General features: G+C 36.6%; 1 protein-coding gene across 2 annotated transcripts in view; it reads right to left on the bottom strand.

The window, feature by feature from the left end:
- DOCK4 (dedicator of cytokinesis 4) overlaps positions 1-18,048 on the bottom strand; it is a 249,616-nt gene that overhangs the window by 68,095 nt on the left and 163,473 nt on the right. For both annotated transcript variants that reach the window (XM_061373099.1, XM_061373098.1), the window contains 8 exons: positions 17,410-17,566; positions 11,527-11,624; positions 11,340-11,423; positions 11,144-11,244; positions 10,352-10,433; positions 9,144-9,314; positions 7,566-7,758; positions 1,622-1,749 (listed from right to left, as the gene is read on the bottom strand). In XM_061373099.1, coding sequence (XP_061229083.1) covers positions 1,622-1,749; positions 7,566-7,758; positions 9,144-9,314; positions 10,352-10,433; positions 11,144-11,244; positions 11,340-11,423; positions 11,527-11,624; positions 17,410-17,566 — 1,014 coding nt within the window. The remainder of the gene's footprint in view (positions 1-1,621; positions 1,750-7,565; positions 7,759-9,143; positions 9,315-10,351; positions 10,434-11,143; positions 11,245-11,339; positions 11,424-11,526; positions 11,625-17,409; positions 17,567-18,048) is intronic.

Here is an 18,048-nt window from a genome sequence, read left to right as displayed (position 1 = left end):
ACATCAGTACAAAGGAACCAAAGTGCTCACCACTAAGAGACCACAAATACCTTAATTACACACATGAAAGCACTTGATGAAGTCAAGCTTAGTTACTTTTCCTTTTTAATTCAGATAGAAATACATTTTCTCTGCTTCACAATGTTTTCTGTCTCCACTGCAGCAAGACACCATTTTAATCTGAGTGATTTTATCCATGATTTAATATGACATTTCTTTGCAGAAAGAAACACTTGATAATCAAATGCACACAACTAAACTAAAACTCAGCTGACAAACAGATCATTCAACTTTGCTGACATCGAGGTGTAGGAGTGATTTATTTATTTATTTATTTTGCTTCCTACACATCCAAAACATATTGTTGGTAACAAAACTCCAGTTTCCTGTTTGGACTCAAGAGGATTCTAGTGTCACGGCTGTCTTCTCTGTTACTCCATCTAGTACCAAGCAACTGTTAACTCTGCTACTTAGGAAGGCAGACAGTATACGTATTTAGGAACTGAAACATGAGGACTCATGCACAAACTATTAGAATGGCTGATGGCCTTAACTTTCGAAGCTGCCTGACTGCCAATTCACTTGTTCCCTCAATCTTTAAAATTATCTTGACTACCTTGGAATGAAGCAATGAATTGATGGAACTGATCCACAAAAATCATATCAAAATCACCAAGTTGTCAATACTCTCAATGTCTGCAAGATTACTAAAAACAGTAGCTGCATATCGTGAACATTAAAGAGAATTTTATGTAGACATCCACTCATTGTGCACACGTCTGGGTTGGTGACTCCAAATGAAAGATCTCCTGACATTAAGACCACACATGTAAGCCTTTCTTCCAATCCAAACCCACAGCTATGCTTTATCATTTAGCACTTTATCTTGTGATAAGCTCTAACACTAATCCAGGAGCAGCTGCAATGAAAAAGCTGTTATAGTGCCAAAGGGGCAAGCCACTTCCATATCAAATCACTGATGGATCAACTTTAATTGCTGACAGTGGCATGAAATGAAGAAACACATAGAACAGTTGTCACTAATGCATTACAGTGTAATGTATGCTGGCCTCGATATGCATGTACTGCACTAACTATGGGCAGTGTTCAGTTTTAATTGTCTTATATCCCTTTGCCTGTCAGAACTTATCATCATCTTCGTATTTGCAATACACCTATCTAAGCTAGCTCTCATACGCAGCTTTCACAGATCAATTTGCAAACGCAAACATCAGAAACTGGCCACAAAGTTTATCAGCTAACAACCAAGTGCTATTCCCCTTGCAATACTGAGATCAGTCTATTTACCTGTATCATCCCTGTGTCCTCTATGACTAATCAGCCCACAATTGAAAATGCCTCCAAGAGAAACTGGACATTTTCTACCCAACACAGCACTCAAAAAGAGTCAAAGCTTGGCAGAATACTATGCACTTCAATTAAAATATTCTTGCATGGAAGAAAAGGCTCAGGAGAAATCAAAATGACATGTTTATGCAGAATCATTACTCGGAGGACTCTTTAAAATGCTTCTCATCACAGTCCAGTTCATGTCATTAAATGTCATTGAGACACAGATAGAAGTTCAACACCTTGTGGAAGTGACATTGTGTTTACTCACTGAGCTGTTCTTCTTGATGAGGCAAAATATGTTGCTAAGGATACGTGCGCACATTATAAGGTCCTTCTGCTCTTGTAAATGCATGTGGAGGTGATGCAAAACTACTGGAAGAAGAATGTATCGAGAATCTGGAAAAAATGAAAAATTTTATGAGTACAAGCTTCTCATAGAATCATTTAATTTTAATGCAGACAAAAAATGTGTTTTCAGTCTAAACCAGTATTTTTTATAAGCAGAAGCTTTTACTTGCTTTAACCAATATTTTTTCATAAGCTGAAGCTTTTACTGCATAATCATAATATTCTAAGAATATTATATTGAATAATATTGAAGAATAATATTGAAGAATAAACAATATGCTGAAAATCAGGATGTCATATCATGACTGGAGAAAACACCACTGTGTGGAATATACTATAACAGGAAATTCTGGTGATTTATTGAAATGTCATGCAAAAACCTTAGCACAGGCATACTTGTATTCAAAATAAAGTGAAATTATGTTCTAATGTTCCCTGCCATGTGACAGGATCCCTTTGCAAGCCAAGGTCACAACAAGTTTCATCTTGGAATTATTCTAATGAGTTCTACTTTTCAGACAAGCAGTACTTTCAGATTTCTTTCAGGATTTTCACTTTACCATATTCCTCACTCCTACTAAGCATGAGTAATTTAGACTACTGGTATCTACATGAATTGATTTGCCTTTCCTCTAATTCATTTTCTAAACACAGCTCTTTGGTGCTATTTTCAGTCCTGAATTGTCTCAAAATTATGCAAGAACTTCATTAAAATGCTACTTTTTCTTGTTTCTTTTTCTTTTAATTGAAGACAACATGAAATGGGAAAAGCCTAATACTTACATTTGTGACAAGACACGCCTATTTACAACTTGATAAATTGAATGGGTGTTATCTGTTTTCATTTTGTTGTTGTTTTTAGATCTTTTCCATAATTGAGAAATTAAGTTCTCATAGAAATGTACTTGAATCATTTCCTCTATTAACATTTTAATGATGATTATACGCTACATTATCTAAATATATTCATCTACTCAGTTCCTTTGTTCATTAATGTAATTCTTTCCTGAAAAATGCAGCTTATCTAGCTGGAAAAGTACTACTTTAAAATAATTTTTCCAACCAGGCATTGTTTGTGGATTAGCCTTTCTATAAACACTTCCCCCCAAAAATATTTCCTCTATTTTTTCCACAAGGGAGTAAAAGATAAATTTATTCTGAGATTTTATTTGATGAATGCTTCTGTCACTCACTGAACTATAGCACTAATCGTGGTTTTCTCATTATTCCCTTGTTTTCACTGTCTAGTTATCTTTAACAAGACAAATCATACAGAGTTCATTTGTACACACTGTTTAAGTATATTCTTGTTTTTAAACAAAGCTCACCTGCTCTTTTTAAACAGGTGTTTCACGCTTATTATTTATTCAAGTGCTCACTATGTCTTCCTATGGAAGAAAAATATAAACAAGGACTGTATGGCAGTAATCAAAATGTGATCAAGGAATCCAAAACTAGTGGCACTGAAACCCAAAACTGGGAAACAAAGAGCCTTTATCCAGTAACTGCTTACTTCTGCAAGTGTCTCCGCAGGTTTTCATCAGGACTGGCCTGAGAGTTTGTTATCTGCCTCTAGTACTGCAGCTGGGCAGAAGCATTTCAATCAGACCAACAAGGCATTTCCTTTTGTCTAAAAACCAGAAGCTCAGCAAAGTGTTGCCTCAGGTACCCTGAGATGTACACAGCTGCCACCAACAAGATCTACAGGGTCAAAGGGAAAGCAGGCAGAAAGCTGGCTAATGTTCAGACCTGTGGTTAGGGAAGTGACAGCTTCTGATCCTCACTGCTAAATCAGCTTATTGATTACTGATAGATTAAAAAAACAGAGCTAATGGCTTCTGCTGAAGCAAAAAGCAGGACTCTCCATTCTTATAAAAAAAGACCTTGCTTCTATACTACAGGGGATGGTGACTTTTCCTTGTTTTCCATTACGCCTTACACACATCAAATTGTTGACTATCGGGTAACTCATCTTCAAGAGGAGAGATGAAGAGGTCATTGTGTAAACCAACCTGTGGTTCTGTGGTTGGGGGACTCTCCTGGCAGGCACATGATGGGAAGCTGAATCCAAGCTGGCATAGCACTGAACCTGGTCTTCCATTCCCAGGCAAATGCTCAAAACACTACTTAACTCCACATCTGTCACAGAGCAGATCTAGTAGTTCTTTCACACCATTACTAGTCTAAGTCTTATCCTTTGGGCCATAGATCCTCTGAGAACAGCAGGACCTCTCTTGCAGCTACAATTCAAGTCCCTCAGTCCAGAAGGCGAGGAGAAAACAGGAACAGCACTGTGCCAAGGTGTTTCTTTTTGGATAACTCTAAGCAACTTCCTGATGAGCACACTCAGATATGGAACCTTTTCTGAAGAGCCCACTACTCTGCGTGCTGCTCATATGTAAGCACAGCATTATGAACTCCATTTTGAAGAACAGGGAATCTATGTGTAGCAACACTTGGCTTACAAATAGCCTACAGTTACACTAAGCACGGCCTGAACCATCTCAGGCAAAACAGCATCCTCATTCAACTGTCTCGAGTATTCCATTTTTGCAAAAATGATCAGGAACTGTTTCACCAAGACCAAACAGATTAGCGAAAAGCATCTTACAATGGCTTTCAACTATACATGGGGGAGGAACAGTGCCAGGTACTGATTTAACCACCACGTATTACACAGCTTCAGATATATTACTTATAAGCTCATCCTCTAAACACATCTCTGTCTTGACCTGTTCAGGTGAAGAGATGTAATGGTATTGAAGACGAGGAGAGCTGGCATATTTCCTATGGGCAATGTTTGGTTTTAATTGTCTCATATCCCTTTGCCTGTCAGAACTTACCTTCATATTTGCAATGCACCTATCTAACAAAAGACTCTAAACCTCTCAAAGAGAGGACTATGTGAGAAAGTCTGGAGAATGTAGCATATAACATTTGTCTCAGGTTACTCTTTTTCTTAAAAATTGCCAGCTGCAATGTCAGCCATTCTGTATAGGAAAATTAATGAGCACAAGGAATGGTGTAATAATCAGAACTCTTAGCCATCACTCATTGTCCCAGTTATTCTTCTGTGCAGGAAGCCAAATTAGCTGACTGTTTAAAATGCTAATACTTGCCCTTTACAAATATTATACCGAAAGAGAGGAAAAAAACCCATGACATTGAGCTTTTCAAGTACATGCTTGGCATAGTTAGAGATTACTCTGGGCAATCTGTGTGACTTTGCAATGCAAGCTACATTAACATTAAATATTTAACCCACAGCACAACTTTCCCACTTACGTTTCAGTTAGTTGCAAAGCACCTGCACAGACATACAAAACTTTCCTTATTCTAGATTAATTTCAGAAATATGAAATATTCTTTTAAATTACTATATCTGAGTCAAAACTTCAGTGTGCTTGGAAAAAAACCAGTGTAATTGAACATTTTAAACAAATAGACAGCATTATCCTTGAACAGTGAGATATTTGACCAGTGGTGATTCCAAGAAAATTCTTTCTCTTTGGAGGAAGAAACCTAGACCCTCACTACATTTTATGCACATTACAAAGATGCAGAAGTAAATAGGAAAAAACAGAAGTAAAGTAAAGTAAGGCCTTTAGACCCACTAACTTTTCACAGGAGCTAGGCAGGTAACTTCTGTTGTCACCTTTTAACATCTCTGTAGTTGTTACCTTATAGGAAGAGCTGAAGTTTAAAATCACTGGAAAAGGTTTCTAAGTAAGCTATACCAAAGTGTCAATACAGAGCCGTTTCAGACATCCTACTTGCACATGATCAGTAAATACAGTATATAACCTGCATTCTCTAGAGGGGCAGGCAGAGACCAGATGCACTGAATACATCTGAAATTGCACTGAACGTCCATGCTTGGGCACCTTAAATCAGCCCCTGATGTTTGATGTCAACAATATGCCAAATGTATCTCCCAGTTTTATCAAAAGCATAGCTTTAGTGTCAGATGATTTCTGCAGCAGTGGGAACTAATATGTTAGCTGTTCAGGCCCTTACTAGTTATTTTCCTGTGTTCCATCTAGTTCCAACATGTTAGCTAGCAGCGCAGCTTACAACATTAATCATCCTCACTTGGGAGACAGAAATCAATTCTTTTCACAGCTGCAAGCCTTAACTTCACATTAGGATGTTCAGTTTACTCTGCACATTAACAGTCTAGTGCAATATTTATTTCCCCAAGATGATTTTAGAAGGACTTCCTTCTAGGGACTGACTGAAGGAAAGTCTACTTAAAATTTTGTATTTTAAATAGAAAAAACATGAAGGGCAAAGAGACCAAGATGGTGATCACTACAAGACCCTTCAACATAAAGATGACTGAAATCATACTGTACAAATGTTTGCTTGAGCTTCCTATCAAGGACACTGGAAACTTATATTACTGCTGGATGTCTTTCACACCAGTTTTCCTGGGGTCTAACAAATATATATTTTATTTATGTGTAACACACCCTCTACAAAAAATTTAATATGTAATTTTCATTGCATACATAGCCAAACCAGTTCATATGACTTCTTAATAATGAAACTGGATTTGAATAAAAAAAATAAAGTAACACTTTCAGAAAAGGAAGCAAACAAAAAAGATTGGCATACAGCTGAAAGTAGATTTACAATTCCAAGGAAGTCCCCGGGACCTCTTACTTGGCATTAAATAACTCTCTTTAATTACATTTATTAATTTGTACCCTAACTGGCTGAGCTAACCAAGACAAGGGGAGGAAAATGGAAATTATGTTACCTCGTCCCTAAGTAGTTTAAAAAAGGAAAAATGTAACTTAGAGTGTCCTTATGATTGCTCCATGAATATGTATGTCATCGTCTACCCAGAGTATCAAAGACCTAATCAGTCAGCTGTAGGGAGAGCTAAATTCTGGAAGGGACTGCCATGGAGGCTCAGAAGGGAAAGGGTGAGCCCTTTTCACCAGAATGAAGCAACGTAGCCAGGATACAATACTTCTTAACCATTTCTTAGAGCACATACTTTAAAAGTACAATCACTGGAAGCATTTTTAAAAAATAATGTTCTAAAATTGCTTCCTTTATTTTGCAGCATCTCAAAACATTTATGCGTATCCCTGTGGTTTTTGCAGATCCTTCATCATTTTAATGTGCTTATCTTCGATGGTAAAAGTTGCTGTTTCTACTGAACTCCATCAACCAATACCCAAACAGCTCTCCAGAGGGCTTTTTTTGAGTAAACTAACACTTATTATAATTCTTTATAACTCCTTTATATTAATTCTTTTATTTCTAAATTAGTTCATCTCAAATTTAACATCTGGTCACTTCTATGGGTTTCACATAGAACAGAAAAAAAGAATGTCAGGCTCATCACCATACAGCCACTTTTATTCCACATAGCAAATAACTATGCTGTTATACACGGTGCACTAAGTATAACTTGCCTATGTGTAGACTCTTTATGCTACATTAAGAAATGCACGAAAGTGCTGAGCTAGCAAGAGTTACACAAATAAGACTTAATGAATAAGTGATAATCTGTTTGCCCCCAAAGGAGAACAAAAAGAAACAAGACCCAAAGACCTAGTAAAGCTTTTCCCTTTGCAATTACTTAAAAAGTATTAGGAAAACTTCCTTCACAGACATATTGCCAGCAGTAGACCAAAACAAAGCTTTATTTCAAGAGTCTTAAAAACCAAACTACTAAATGTAACCAACTGTATTCTTCTAAATGAGCAGCTTGTATAGAGCTGTACTTGAAGAACTGTTCCTTAGGAAGCATTACTTTCAGCAATACTATTCCCTTCAGCACCTGCTGGCCCATGTAATAAGCACACAATTTGACTTCTTTACCTGCAGGCAGCCCAGGGTAACCTTACCTGGATTAGTGTACAGGTGACTCTCTACAGTTTTCCCAATACTCTGGAGTTTAACAGCTTGAAGGGACTCATCCCCATGCATGACTGTTGGCAAGCTGCCCAGAGCATCATGAACCAAATTTGCCACTTCTCTTACATCAAAAAGCTTCAGAAGTTCAGAGTACACTGATGGGAAGGAGCTCAGAAACACAGCCTAGAGGAAAGGGCAAAAATGGACAGTCAGATATTGAAGCGCAGTTTTGACATTTAAGCATTTAAATAATTAGAGAAATTTAAGAAACTGTAGAAGAATGATTCATAGTTGGCAGCTTTAAAAATGGTCATGTTTTCAGAACAGATACTCTCACATTCATTAATGGGCTTACCCTTGCAACCGTCTTCCTTTAAGCATTATCTAATGACTATTCAGTTCTCCCAGGACAAACTGAAAGTAAAAGTTCAACTTCAAACAAAAATATTTATAATGGAAAAATACTTATGTGCAAGATGAAATGTTTAAAAGGATAACAGAAGCTAGCTGATATGAGTTCAGTGGAGTTGTTTTGGTTTGCTCTGTTGTAAAACAATATAATGGCCTCTATATTTTCAATTTTTCAAAGAATGAACATTTTCATTTTGGAATGAGAATGCACTGGCAGTATTGGTTCACTTCAACAACCCTAAATAGGGTTAGAAATTCATTGCTGAGTATGGAAACAAAAGAACAGAGGGAAATGCCAGAGAACGGAAGCTAGAACTGACATTCTCTTCTTCCTCTCCAAATCCTGCTGATTAAGAAATGCTCACACCTCAGCCCTTCTTCACACTGGTGTCAAAACAGATGACATAGAAGGTTAAAAATACTGAAGAATTCCAAATGTTACTGTTTATATAATTTTGCTATTATCTTTTCACTCCACCTGCTTACATGACTTGGGATGGAAGAAACACTTCTCTACTCTGTTCTCTGTTCTTTACAATTTTCTTGGAAGAACAATTTTCTACAGAGCTTAAGAAATTAATAATTCTTAACAGGTCTTAACAGGCCTTTGGTTACAGAAAGAGGGGAAGAGGATGGTGTATCTGTGAGCTGTAGAAGTAGGTAAATTACAGAAATAAAGATACCAGCTAAGTATTAAAACATGTAGTTCATCAAGACTTACAAGTTTTCTGTAAAGCATGAACGCTGTTAGTTTTTATGGCTCAAATCCTTCAGTTTCAATATGGTTAAATTAAGTTTAAAATGCCCCAAACAGAGAAATTACTTTATTTATATCAAGCAATATAGTTATTATAATTCAAAATAAATATTAGATTTAAGATTAACTATACCAAGCATAGATATATGCCATAGATATACACAAACCAGCAGCTGTTGTTATGAAAATTTCACACAACAGGAGAAAAGGTATGAGGATGAGCTAAAATTGCCATTTTGCCCTGGCAAAAAAAAAAAAAACAACAGAAAACCAAACCATTTTCGCTCCTGGGAATACAGGTACATGTACACATACAGGTACATGTAGAAAATGTGCACACGTACATTTTCTATGTGGGACATGGAAAATAACAATAAGCAGGGCACACTCGAAAACTCACTTGTAGTTGGGATAAAGCACTAGCTCCTTTACTCTCTTGGGAAAGGAAGAAGCGTACTGACATAAGAAGCTCTTGAATACAGCAGCGAAATTCCTCCTCATTTTGTCCACCAGTGGCAATAGAGAACAACCTTCGAGACTGAACTATATATTTAAAGATGTATTCCTGTGCCTACAAATGTCAAATCAAAGATAATTCACAAAAATGAACCAGCTCATCTTCAAACAGAACACATGTAATGATTGTATCATTCAAACAGCAAGGGTCTGAAACAGGACACCACGCTATTTAATATTGTCAAATCTTTCTAATGAAACACGAACAACATTTCAAACAGGCATACTCAGAAATGTTTTTGCCTTGTCTTTCATAACCTCTACAAACCAGGGAATAATTGTATTTTTAATGAAAAACTGCAAAATCTCAGTGTTGCCTCCCCTCCCCCATCCTTTGTATGTCTTTGGCTACAGAAACACTTCTTGAATAAGTAAGACCAAATACAAGACCAATATAAGAAATAAGCCCAAATTTTTCAGCTGCTCTTGAAATTCCTCTGCTTGTTCAAAGTTGTTGTCCTACAAACTGTTAACCAGGTAATAAAAACCAAAAAAGCTTAAATTTTGTTGCAACACTGTTGGAACATAAATAAAAATACAGTTCTTTCTTATTAGCAAGACACCTGAGATAACAGCAGCATAGAAAGGCACAGAAGAGTAACACATTGATAGTTTTTCCCAGACTGTAGCACCTGTCCCAAATGGGATTATTGTGTTGTACAACTCAGCCTGACTCCACACTGTGCTCTGTCCATGGTACAAAATGGGACAAGAGCAATCACACCCACCATTTTCAGTAGAATTCCTCAGTGTCAGGGTTGAACCATTTAGTCAGCATGCATGACTATCATTTAGGTTCTATTATGCAACAGATGTTTATACCACCAGTTCAATCTATATTTGATTTCGTAGACCTAACTTCTACTCATTCAGTCAGGAACATAAGCGCTCCAGAGTCAAGTGGTAGTAAGCTCCATTGATCAATTTAGTGACAAAAGAGAATGATGAATAAACTATTGCACTGAAAAAGTCTGCAGCTTCCTAGCATTACTACCACCATTCCATACTCTGTTTCATTTACTAAGTTAAATCTGTTGGTATTGTATGAATACATAATTCATATATGTAATTGCTTTCATCAACTTCTATTACCTTTAGTACTTCCTGTATGTGCTCGTGCAGCTCCACTTCAGTGACTCGATCAATATGCCACTTTAGTACTTTTATAAGATCTCTAGAATAGCACATCAGAAAGTATTATAACACAGAGTGGGAGAAGGGTCAACTTTGCACATTAAATGCAAACCAATAGCTGTCATGAGAAACACTGACAAAATAAAAAACATATGACTAGATTTCACTAATCACTACAGATTCAATATTACACTTAGTTTTCCATCTGCTGACAGCCACCTGGAAGCTCTCCGACAAACCAGAGAACCAGCATTAGATATGCAGTAGAATAATTTTGACAGGGATACACAAGCTCAGTTAAGCCAGAAGACTCCCTGCCAGCATGGAGTAACTCTAGCTATGTTCCATGCACTGTTCTCATTAAACTGCATTGGTTTAAATGGATGTCTAAGGTAGCAATATATACAGAGAATATAGCAGAGTAAGTGATGCTTATTATTGCAGTGCTCTACACAGACGGTGAACAAGTTGCATCTGGATGGTGCTAAGGCTCCTATGTTTTTCAAAGTAATTAAAATAAGAAATCTACTGAAGTTTAAGATTTAAAAATTAAGCCAATGTTAAAGCTTTAGCAAGTAATCTTTCTAATAACTTATTTTTACTCTTTTTTGATGGCATAAATCTAGGCATTCATACAGGCATTGCATTTTATTTCTAATGATACTGTTTAATTTAACCTAATGATTGATTCTGCTTAGCTTACCCATAAGTGTCATTATTCAAATCAGATAGAAAAAGTACAGACTTCACCTGTAAGCAAGTGCTCCTGCAAAATGACTTTCAATGTAAGTGTCCATTACTGGCTTAAAGTGGTGAAACTTGCTGTCCTGCAGCAAATTTATTATGTGAACCTAAATGTGAACAAAAGAGGGAAAAAAATAGATTTTTTTTTTTTTTTTACTTAGTTCTTAAATAGTGCTAACCGTCATCACAAAATGAAACTTACCAAACAATCAAATACTTTTGATCCATATTTCTGAGAGTTTTCATCTAAAATCCCAAATAAAGTGTCTAGTGTATCTTGAAGAAACTGATTAGAGAGAGGAAGAGAGAATTTGTTAATAAATGAGTACTTTTGTGACATGCAAGTTAATTATTTCCCTCATTATCTAAAAGGATAGAAATGTATATACCTTTACTATTTCTGAACCATCAATTTCTTTTAATTTTGAGAGGCAACCTGCAATTTTATCTGGGTGCGTTCTCCATTTCAGAAGGTCAAGCATGTCTCCTGCAAAAGCAAAATGCAAAATGAAGTTGGAAGCAAAGCAGCAGTTCAGATTTTAAATTCTACTATTACAGTCCACTCGGCAAAACTTGGCATCATTAAACCAAAATAAAACATCTCAAGATTTGCTATAATATGATCAGCCCAACAACAGATTTTCATTCCATTTCGTAATTGCTCCACCAATAGAAACATAAGAACATGGTACTGGGTCAGTAAGATCAGTATCCTGTAGCAACTGCCTCATACAGTCTTGCTCAGATGTTTGTCAGCTACCAACTTAAGAAATCATTTTGCTGTCTCTCATCCCATCAAAGGAGATGTCTTCCCCACCTATCCTCTGACAGCCAGAAATAGTCTCCTAACTGCTAGTTTGAATATATTTAAAATACTCATCTTCCTATGTCTTCACAGAGAACAAACATCTCTAAGATCCTGCTTACAACACGATCTCTTCTGGAAAATAAACTCTTCTGAGCTAAAACATATGGGAGTGTCTTTGCACCTCCTCCAGTTTTAATTCATTTGCCCTTAGCTTTCTGGACCAAAATGGTAATTGCATTACAGACAAGATTACATTAGTGTTTTCTATATCAATACCAAGCTTGAATGTCTACTGTAAACACCTGACACATGTTCTAGAATCTTGGAGCTTTTTTCTAGAAACATCATGTTGGTGACACATATTTGTGTGTCTTTCTCCTGTTTAATACTGTTCAGCTCCCTGGCTACAGCAGAATCCCCAAGAGCCTCTATTAGGGTATGACCCTGCCCATTGTACCATTAGATTTGATCTAATTTCTACACTTATTAATTCTTTAAATCTAAGTGACTTTACTTTGCCTGTATCATATTTTGATTTTGTTGTTCTCAGCTGATAAGCTCTTTCAACTACATATTAGCAGCAACTTTCATTAACAGGTTCTCTAGTGTCTCAAGTTTTACAGAAGTAAATCCCATCCCCATCCCTTCTACCCCTTTAAAAAGAGATCAATCCCAAGCCTAATTCTTCAGCTCTGGGAGTATTTTCCTTCCACTCAGGAGGGAAATTTCTTCCACTACAGTGCAACCTGCTAGTTCTGGTTTACCCTATATTTACCAGTTTAAAAATTCTTATTCAAATTTCTATCTTTTCCAATTTTCCATGTGGCATGTTATTGAAGTCCAGATGGTTTAGATCTGCTATGTTTCCTCTGAATAATAATAAAGAAAGCCTTTGAAATGAAAGATCAAGAAATTTATTCTCGCATAATATGCCTGTGATAAAGTCATCTTACAGTACATTCCATGTAGCTATGTGTCCATTTTTTCATCCATGATTTCTTGTAAGTACTTGCATAAAATTCATCGGAGGGTGATGGCCCAGTTAACCTATCCACTCTTGCAGCTGTCTTAAATCTAAGTACTGTAGTTTTCGCTCTTCAGTCATATATTGTTGCTTTCAGCTTCCGAGATGTAGGAAAATACCACTTTGCTATAAGATTAGGAATTTCATGCCCTATACCATACAACATCCTAAAATAGAGTGCTGCAAACTTGGCTTGGCTTTTCAGCAGTTTTCACTTGATCCTGACCCTTGCTGAACTCTGACGGGTTGCCACAATTTTTCTCTCTTCTGCAGGTTCTCTGTTTACACCTCACATTTTCTGGCTGTGACTCACCCACTCAGGTCTGCAGCACTCCTGTCAAGTTGTATTGAGTAGAAGTTCCATGTAATTTTGAACCACTGAATTAAACAAATCCCAAAGCTGCACTACATTCAAGTTTACTACTTCCACATTTCACTACTCAGCTTTTCAGGATTTCTTAAAGCCTGTCTGGTGGAAGCAGAAAACCTTAACCACTATCCAAACCTTCCATTAGTTTAAGCTGAACTACTGTCTAGTTGATCACCATCCAACATTGTCTCAGAAGGACCTAGTTCTTCTGAAATGTTCTCAGTACTTACCAAACTAAGAAGCTAAAAGAAAGTTTTCCTCTTGGTTCAGCAACTATATGGGAATTTTCTTTCACAGACTGATTTCATACTCAAGTAACATTTGAGCCATACCCATCTTTGTGTCATTTCCTGCCCGGTTTGTTCCGGGAAAGCTCCTACCTCTCAACAAGAAATGAAGCAATATTTCTGATGTATTTCAGATGTATTAATAACATTAAATACATCTGCACCTGTGTACAAATCTTGCCATAAGTGTTAATGGCAAACACCCTACATGCTATTACATTAGTATTTTGTTGTCTTACTTTATTTTAGTAGGCACAAATTGGTTTTATGCATGTATATGTTTCTTATTTGCTTTGCTCTATGCTGTGCTAGTATGGAATTGTTTGGCTTAAAAGAAATCCTAGAATTGCACTAAGAGTGCTGAAGGATTCCACTTGTGTGTCAGAGACACATCCCAAAGATCAAGGACAAATGATAGGTCTAATTATTCCTTATGTCAGGAATTTTCAAGAAACAAGCATTACAAATCCAGTGAACTGCATTTGTCTTTTGGATAATTAAATGGCCTTCCACACCATATGCACCCTATTCTGTTTAAGCCTCAACTTAAGTTGAGCAGCAAGACCAGCTGAAGCTGTCAGTTCATAGCAGGCAAAACTCTTCCTTACAGGTTTGCTGGAGCAACTGGGTGGAAGACAGTTGACACACAATACTAGGGATTTGTTGGGGGATTAAAAGAGAAGGAGAACGCAAATGAAAGACACTGACTTCAAAGCACTTATTTCGAGGGAAACTTTAAGGCGGAAAGACATGGCTGATATAACAGTAGTGAATTGCCCAAGCAGAAATGACATGAATAGAAAATCTGACATGTGAATCACAAGGGGAAGGGGTAGCAATGTGTCATGTGGTAAGAGAAATGAGAATATAAAATTGCCTCCAAAAATAGGCCCAGTAAGAAAACACAGTTTTGGAAATGGGAGTCAATGCTGCTGACAATTTTTTCTGAAGAACAAAAACATTTCCAATGCCTTCTCTTAATCATGATCAGATTTGTACATTTAAAACAGGCTACACATGGCCTACCATTCCTATCAAACAAAGCACTTCCCTTCTCAAGTTTAATTTAAATCCAAAGTGCTAAGTTGAATAAAAGGTTTAGAATCATGTGTGTAAGGGAGTGGTTTGGGTTGATCTTTCCATCTCTCTCCTGTAAATCCTGAGCCATCAAAATTGGCCTGGTGTAGCAGTACTGCACATCAAAAGGAAAAATCTGAATTCCAGAACTGGCAGTCTGTATTCCTCTTCCAATAGGCCTCTTCTGTGATTTCCAACACTTCCTCCAAACTGAGGTCACTCTGGAAAGCTGCCCCCTGCTACTTTTATTTTATTAATCACCAGTTTGGCTTTTTGTCAAATGCAGATAGATGGATTAACACCTCTGCCTTGCAATAGACATGCTGTATGGCATATTGCTCTCCTGATGAACAGCTGCTTACTGGGGATGTGCTGATCAATGCTGAGAAGCGAGTAGATGCCAACTTGCTAAAATATTCTGGCTTGCTGGACTGATCCTGAGTCTCTCTCAAGCAGAAATTCCTCCTATATGTCAAAAACTAAGTATAACTGTATTGATAACTACTCAGTAGAAAAATCACTGTCTTCTCCATTGCTTTTTTGGGTTTTCTTTAGGATAATGAAATCTAACTACTCAGCTAAGAACATAATACATAAAAGCTGGTATACTTTTTTTTTTGCCAATATCAACTGATTAGCTATCCAGGATCAAAAGTCAAGCTAAGGAAAAGCTAACTGATGGACAGATTCGATAAGGACATGTTCTTATGAGATATGTTCATAATACAGCCGCCCCTGGTTAGAAGGTTTCTGAAAACTGTTTGGAAATAATGCTAAAGCCCCCTCCAACATAGTGAAGGTAAAGAAATTCTAGATCCCAGCAACTGGCAGGCAGCCTCCTTTCCCCAGTCCCCATAATTTTAATATGCAGGAGAGCTGATGGCATGTGGGAATAATCAATGAGAGAATGACAGCTGGGTAAGGTTCCCCAGTAAGCTAGTAAAGCTGTGGCCTAACTCAGTCACACCCTCTACAAGTCTGGGTTTGGGATCCTCCCCCACACCATGGCCAGACAAATAGCATAATTTTCAATTCATTTTCAGGCTGGACATTGTTGTTTGTGGACACAGGCAGATCTGAGAGCTTCAGAAAAACCTCCAAACATAAAAACAGATTTAAAAGCAGTTAGCAATTTTCAAAACTGCCAATACAAATGGTTACTAGAAAAGAAATACACAGATCTTTTTCATCCTGTATTTCTTTATAAATATGCTACATTCTCTCAGGGACAACTGAAGTAATGCTCACATGACCAAATATCCACATGCTTTGCTCTATTTTCATTTTCTGAGCATGCAATAGTTTTTTTGGCAAATTTTTGTTTAAAAGAATGGGGATTTGGAAACTCACCAAGATGAAATTCCCAAAAAGGATCCTTGGAGAAAATACGAGCCTGTCTACTGAAAATATTTCCACCCTCTGAAGTACTGCTGAAATAATTGTTAACTCTTTCAGAGCTGAAAAGGCGATCAATATTATTTAGATATTCTACACCCTCTTACTCAGAACATGGCTTAAAAAAAAGGAACTTTTATGCCCTTTGTCACACATCTATTTACATTAACTACAAAATAACTCCTCTACTGTGAACATAAATAAGTATTATAACCCCAGACAACAGTGCAACTATTTATCAGTGAAACACTGAAGTTCTGGGCAGCATATTCATGCATGTGTAACTATAGGTAGAGTCATGTGACTTCTTAAATCCAGACCTTCAACTGAAGCAAATTTAGTCTCTGATTGCCTATTAGCAACTTTTAGGAAAGTGCTTTATTGGCTAACTTTTATTACTTTGAAAGTAATTGCTATGAGAATACAGAATGGATGTGTGCACAATGAAACAGACCGTTTACTATTTGCACATAATTCTATTTGGAACACTTGCTACTAAATAGTGAAAATTAAGATGATTATTTCAATTTTAAAAGCTGTTCTGGATGTTGTTAAACAACTATAATCAATTTGCAAGCAATCAGCAAATTTATCATCATACATATAAGAAAGGTAAAGACACAATCATTCACACACAAGAAAGAGCAAAGCCAGATCTTAAAACTGTGATAAACAGCTTAGAAAAAAAAAAATACAGAACTGTGTGTATACCAAAGAATGGTCACATTACTAAGCAAATACAAAATATTTAGAAATCTGTGGAAAGCTGTTTCAGTTACAAACTGTAGTTAATATGACAAACAAACAAGAATCTTCAGAATTTTATACACAGCAGTGGCAAAGCGTGCAAACACATGTATTTCTATCTGCTACTGCTTATATCCAGTGATTGCTTTAAGTAGCAGTAAATGTCTGTTGGCTTAAAGGAAGAGAAGTGATACAACAAAAAAGCAAATTGTGCCTAAAACCAAACTGCCACAGCCTAAAGCCTACAGTATCACATTAAAACTCTGCAACGAACAGATTAAGAGGTTTTGTAAAGCAGTTGCATTTTGACAGTTGATTCCAAGAGTGCTGCATTTGATTTCAATATCATGTTAATCTAAAAAGCATTCTTGAGCTACTCAAAATCATTAGTTTACCATGCTGCATTGGTTTCCATCTGGAAAAAAAATTATGAAGAAAACCAGTTTGTATAATGGATAGAACATAAGCTATTTTTTAGTAGATCCATGCTTACTTGGAACAGAAAAGGCTAGCTATAAACACTCATTTGAATTCATCATGTTTTAAATAATCAATGTATCCTACCATTTTGTGTGAGTTTAGTGGAGCAGAGAAAGGACGTAATCCAGAAGGACTCTTTAGTGGTTTTTACTGCTTGGCTGTTGTTTCCTAGGAAAATTCCCTTTGAAAAGGGGAGTTTGAGGTAGCGACCAGAATCCTGAAGGTTCGTGTTTTCTTCACACTGTGAAAACAAAGCAGTTAAAATAACTGTACTGCATAAAAACAAAGGACTAAATCCCTAACTTATATGAATTATTATTGTTTCTCTGCCAAAAACCAAAGAATTTTCACTATGCCTGTTGCAACTTTGGTTTTGGGTCATAGTTTCATATCTGAAATTGAAATCAACAAATTTGCAGGGGTTATGTTAGATGAATAGCTACAAATCTTGATGTTAAAAATCTAAACTTTGGCTGGAAACATATGAAATCCTCTGAACAGCAATAACTGCTAGATGTGGAAACAAAAATTCCCCTAAACTGAAGCATCTCTAAACAATTATAACATTGATTAGATCTGCATAAATAAGCTTGCTTGATTTGCCAGCTTTAGCAATTCTGTAAGAGGATATCATGGGTTTCACTTTGTGTGTTTTAATTCAACTTATCCTTGTCAAATCCATTAAAAAATAGAATTTAATATAATAGCAAGACATAGTAAAAC

Source organism: Neopsephotus bourkii, unplaced genomic scaffold (genome assembly GCF_033783945.1).
Source record: "Neopsephotus bourkii isolate Nb327-2 ecotype Australia unplaced genomic scaffold, CSIRO-AGI_Nbou_v1 NB_1624, whole genome shotgun sequence".
NCBI lineage: Eukaryota > Metazoa > Chordata > Aves > Psittaciformes > Psittacidae > Neopsephotus > Neopsephotus bourkii.
The sequence above is the reverse complement of the archived record's forward strand: the minus strand, read 5'-3'. Positions and strand labels throughout refer to the sequence as shown.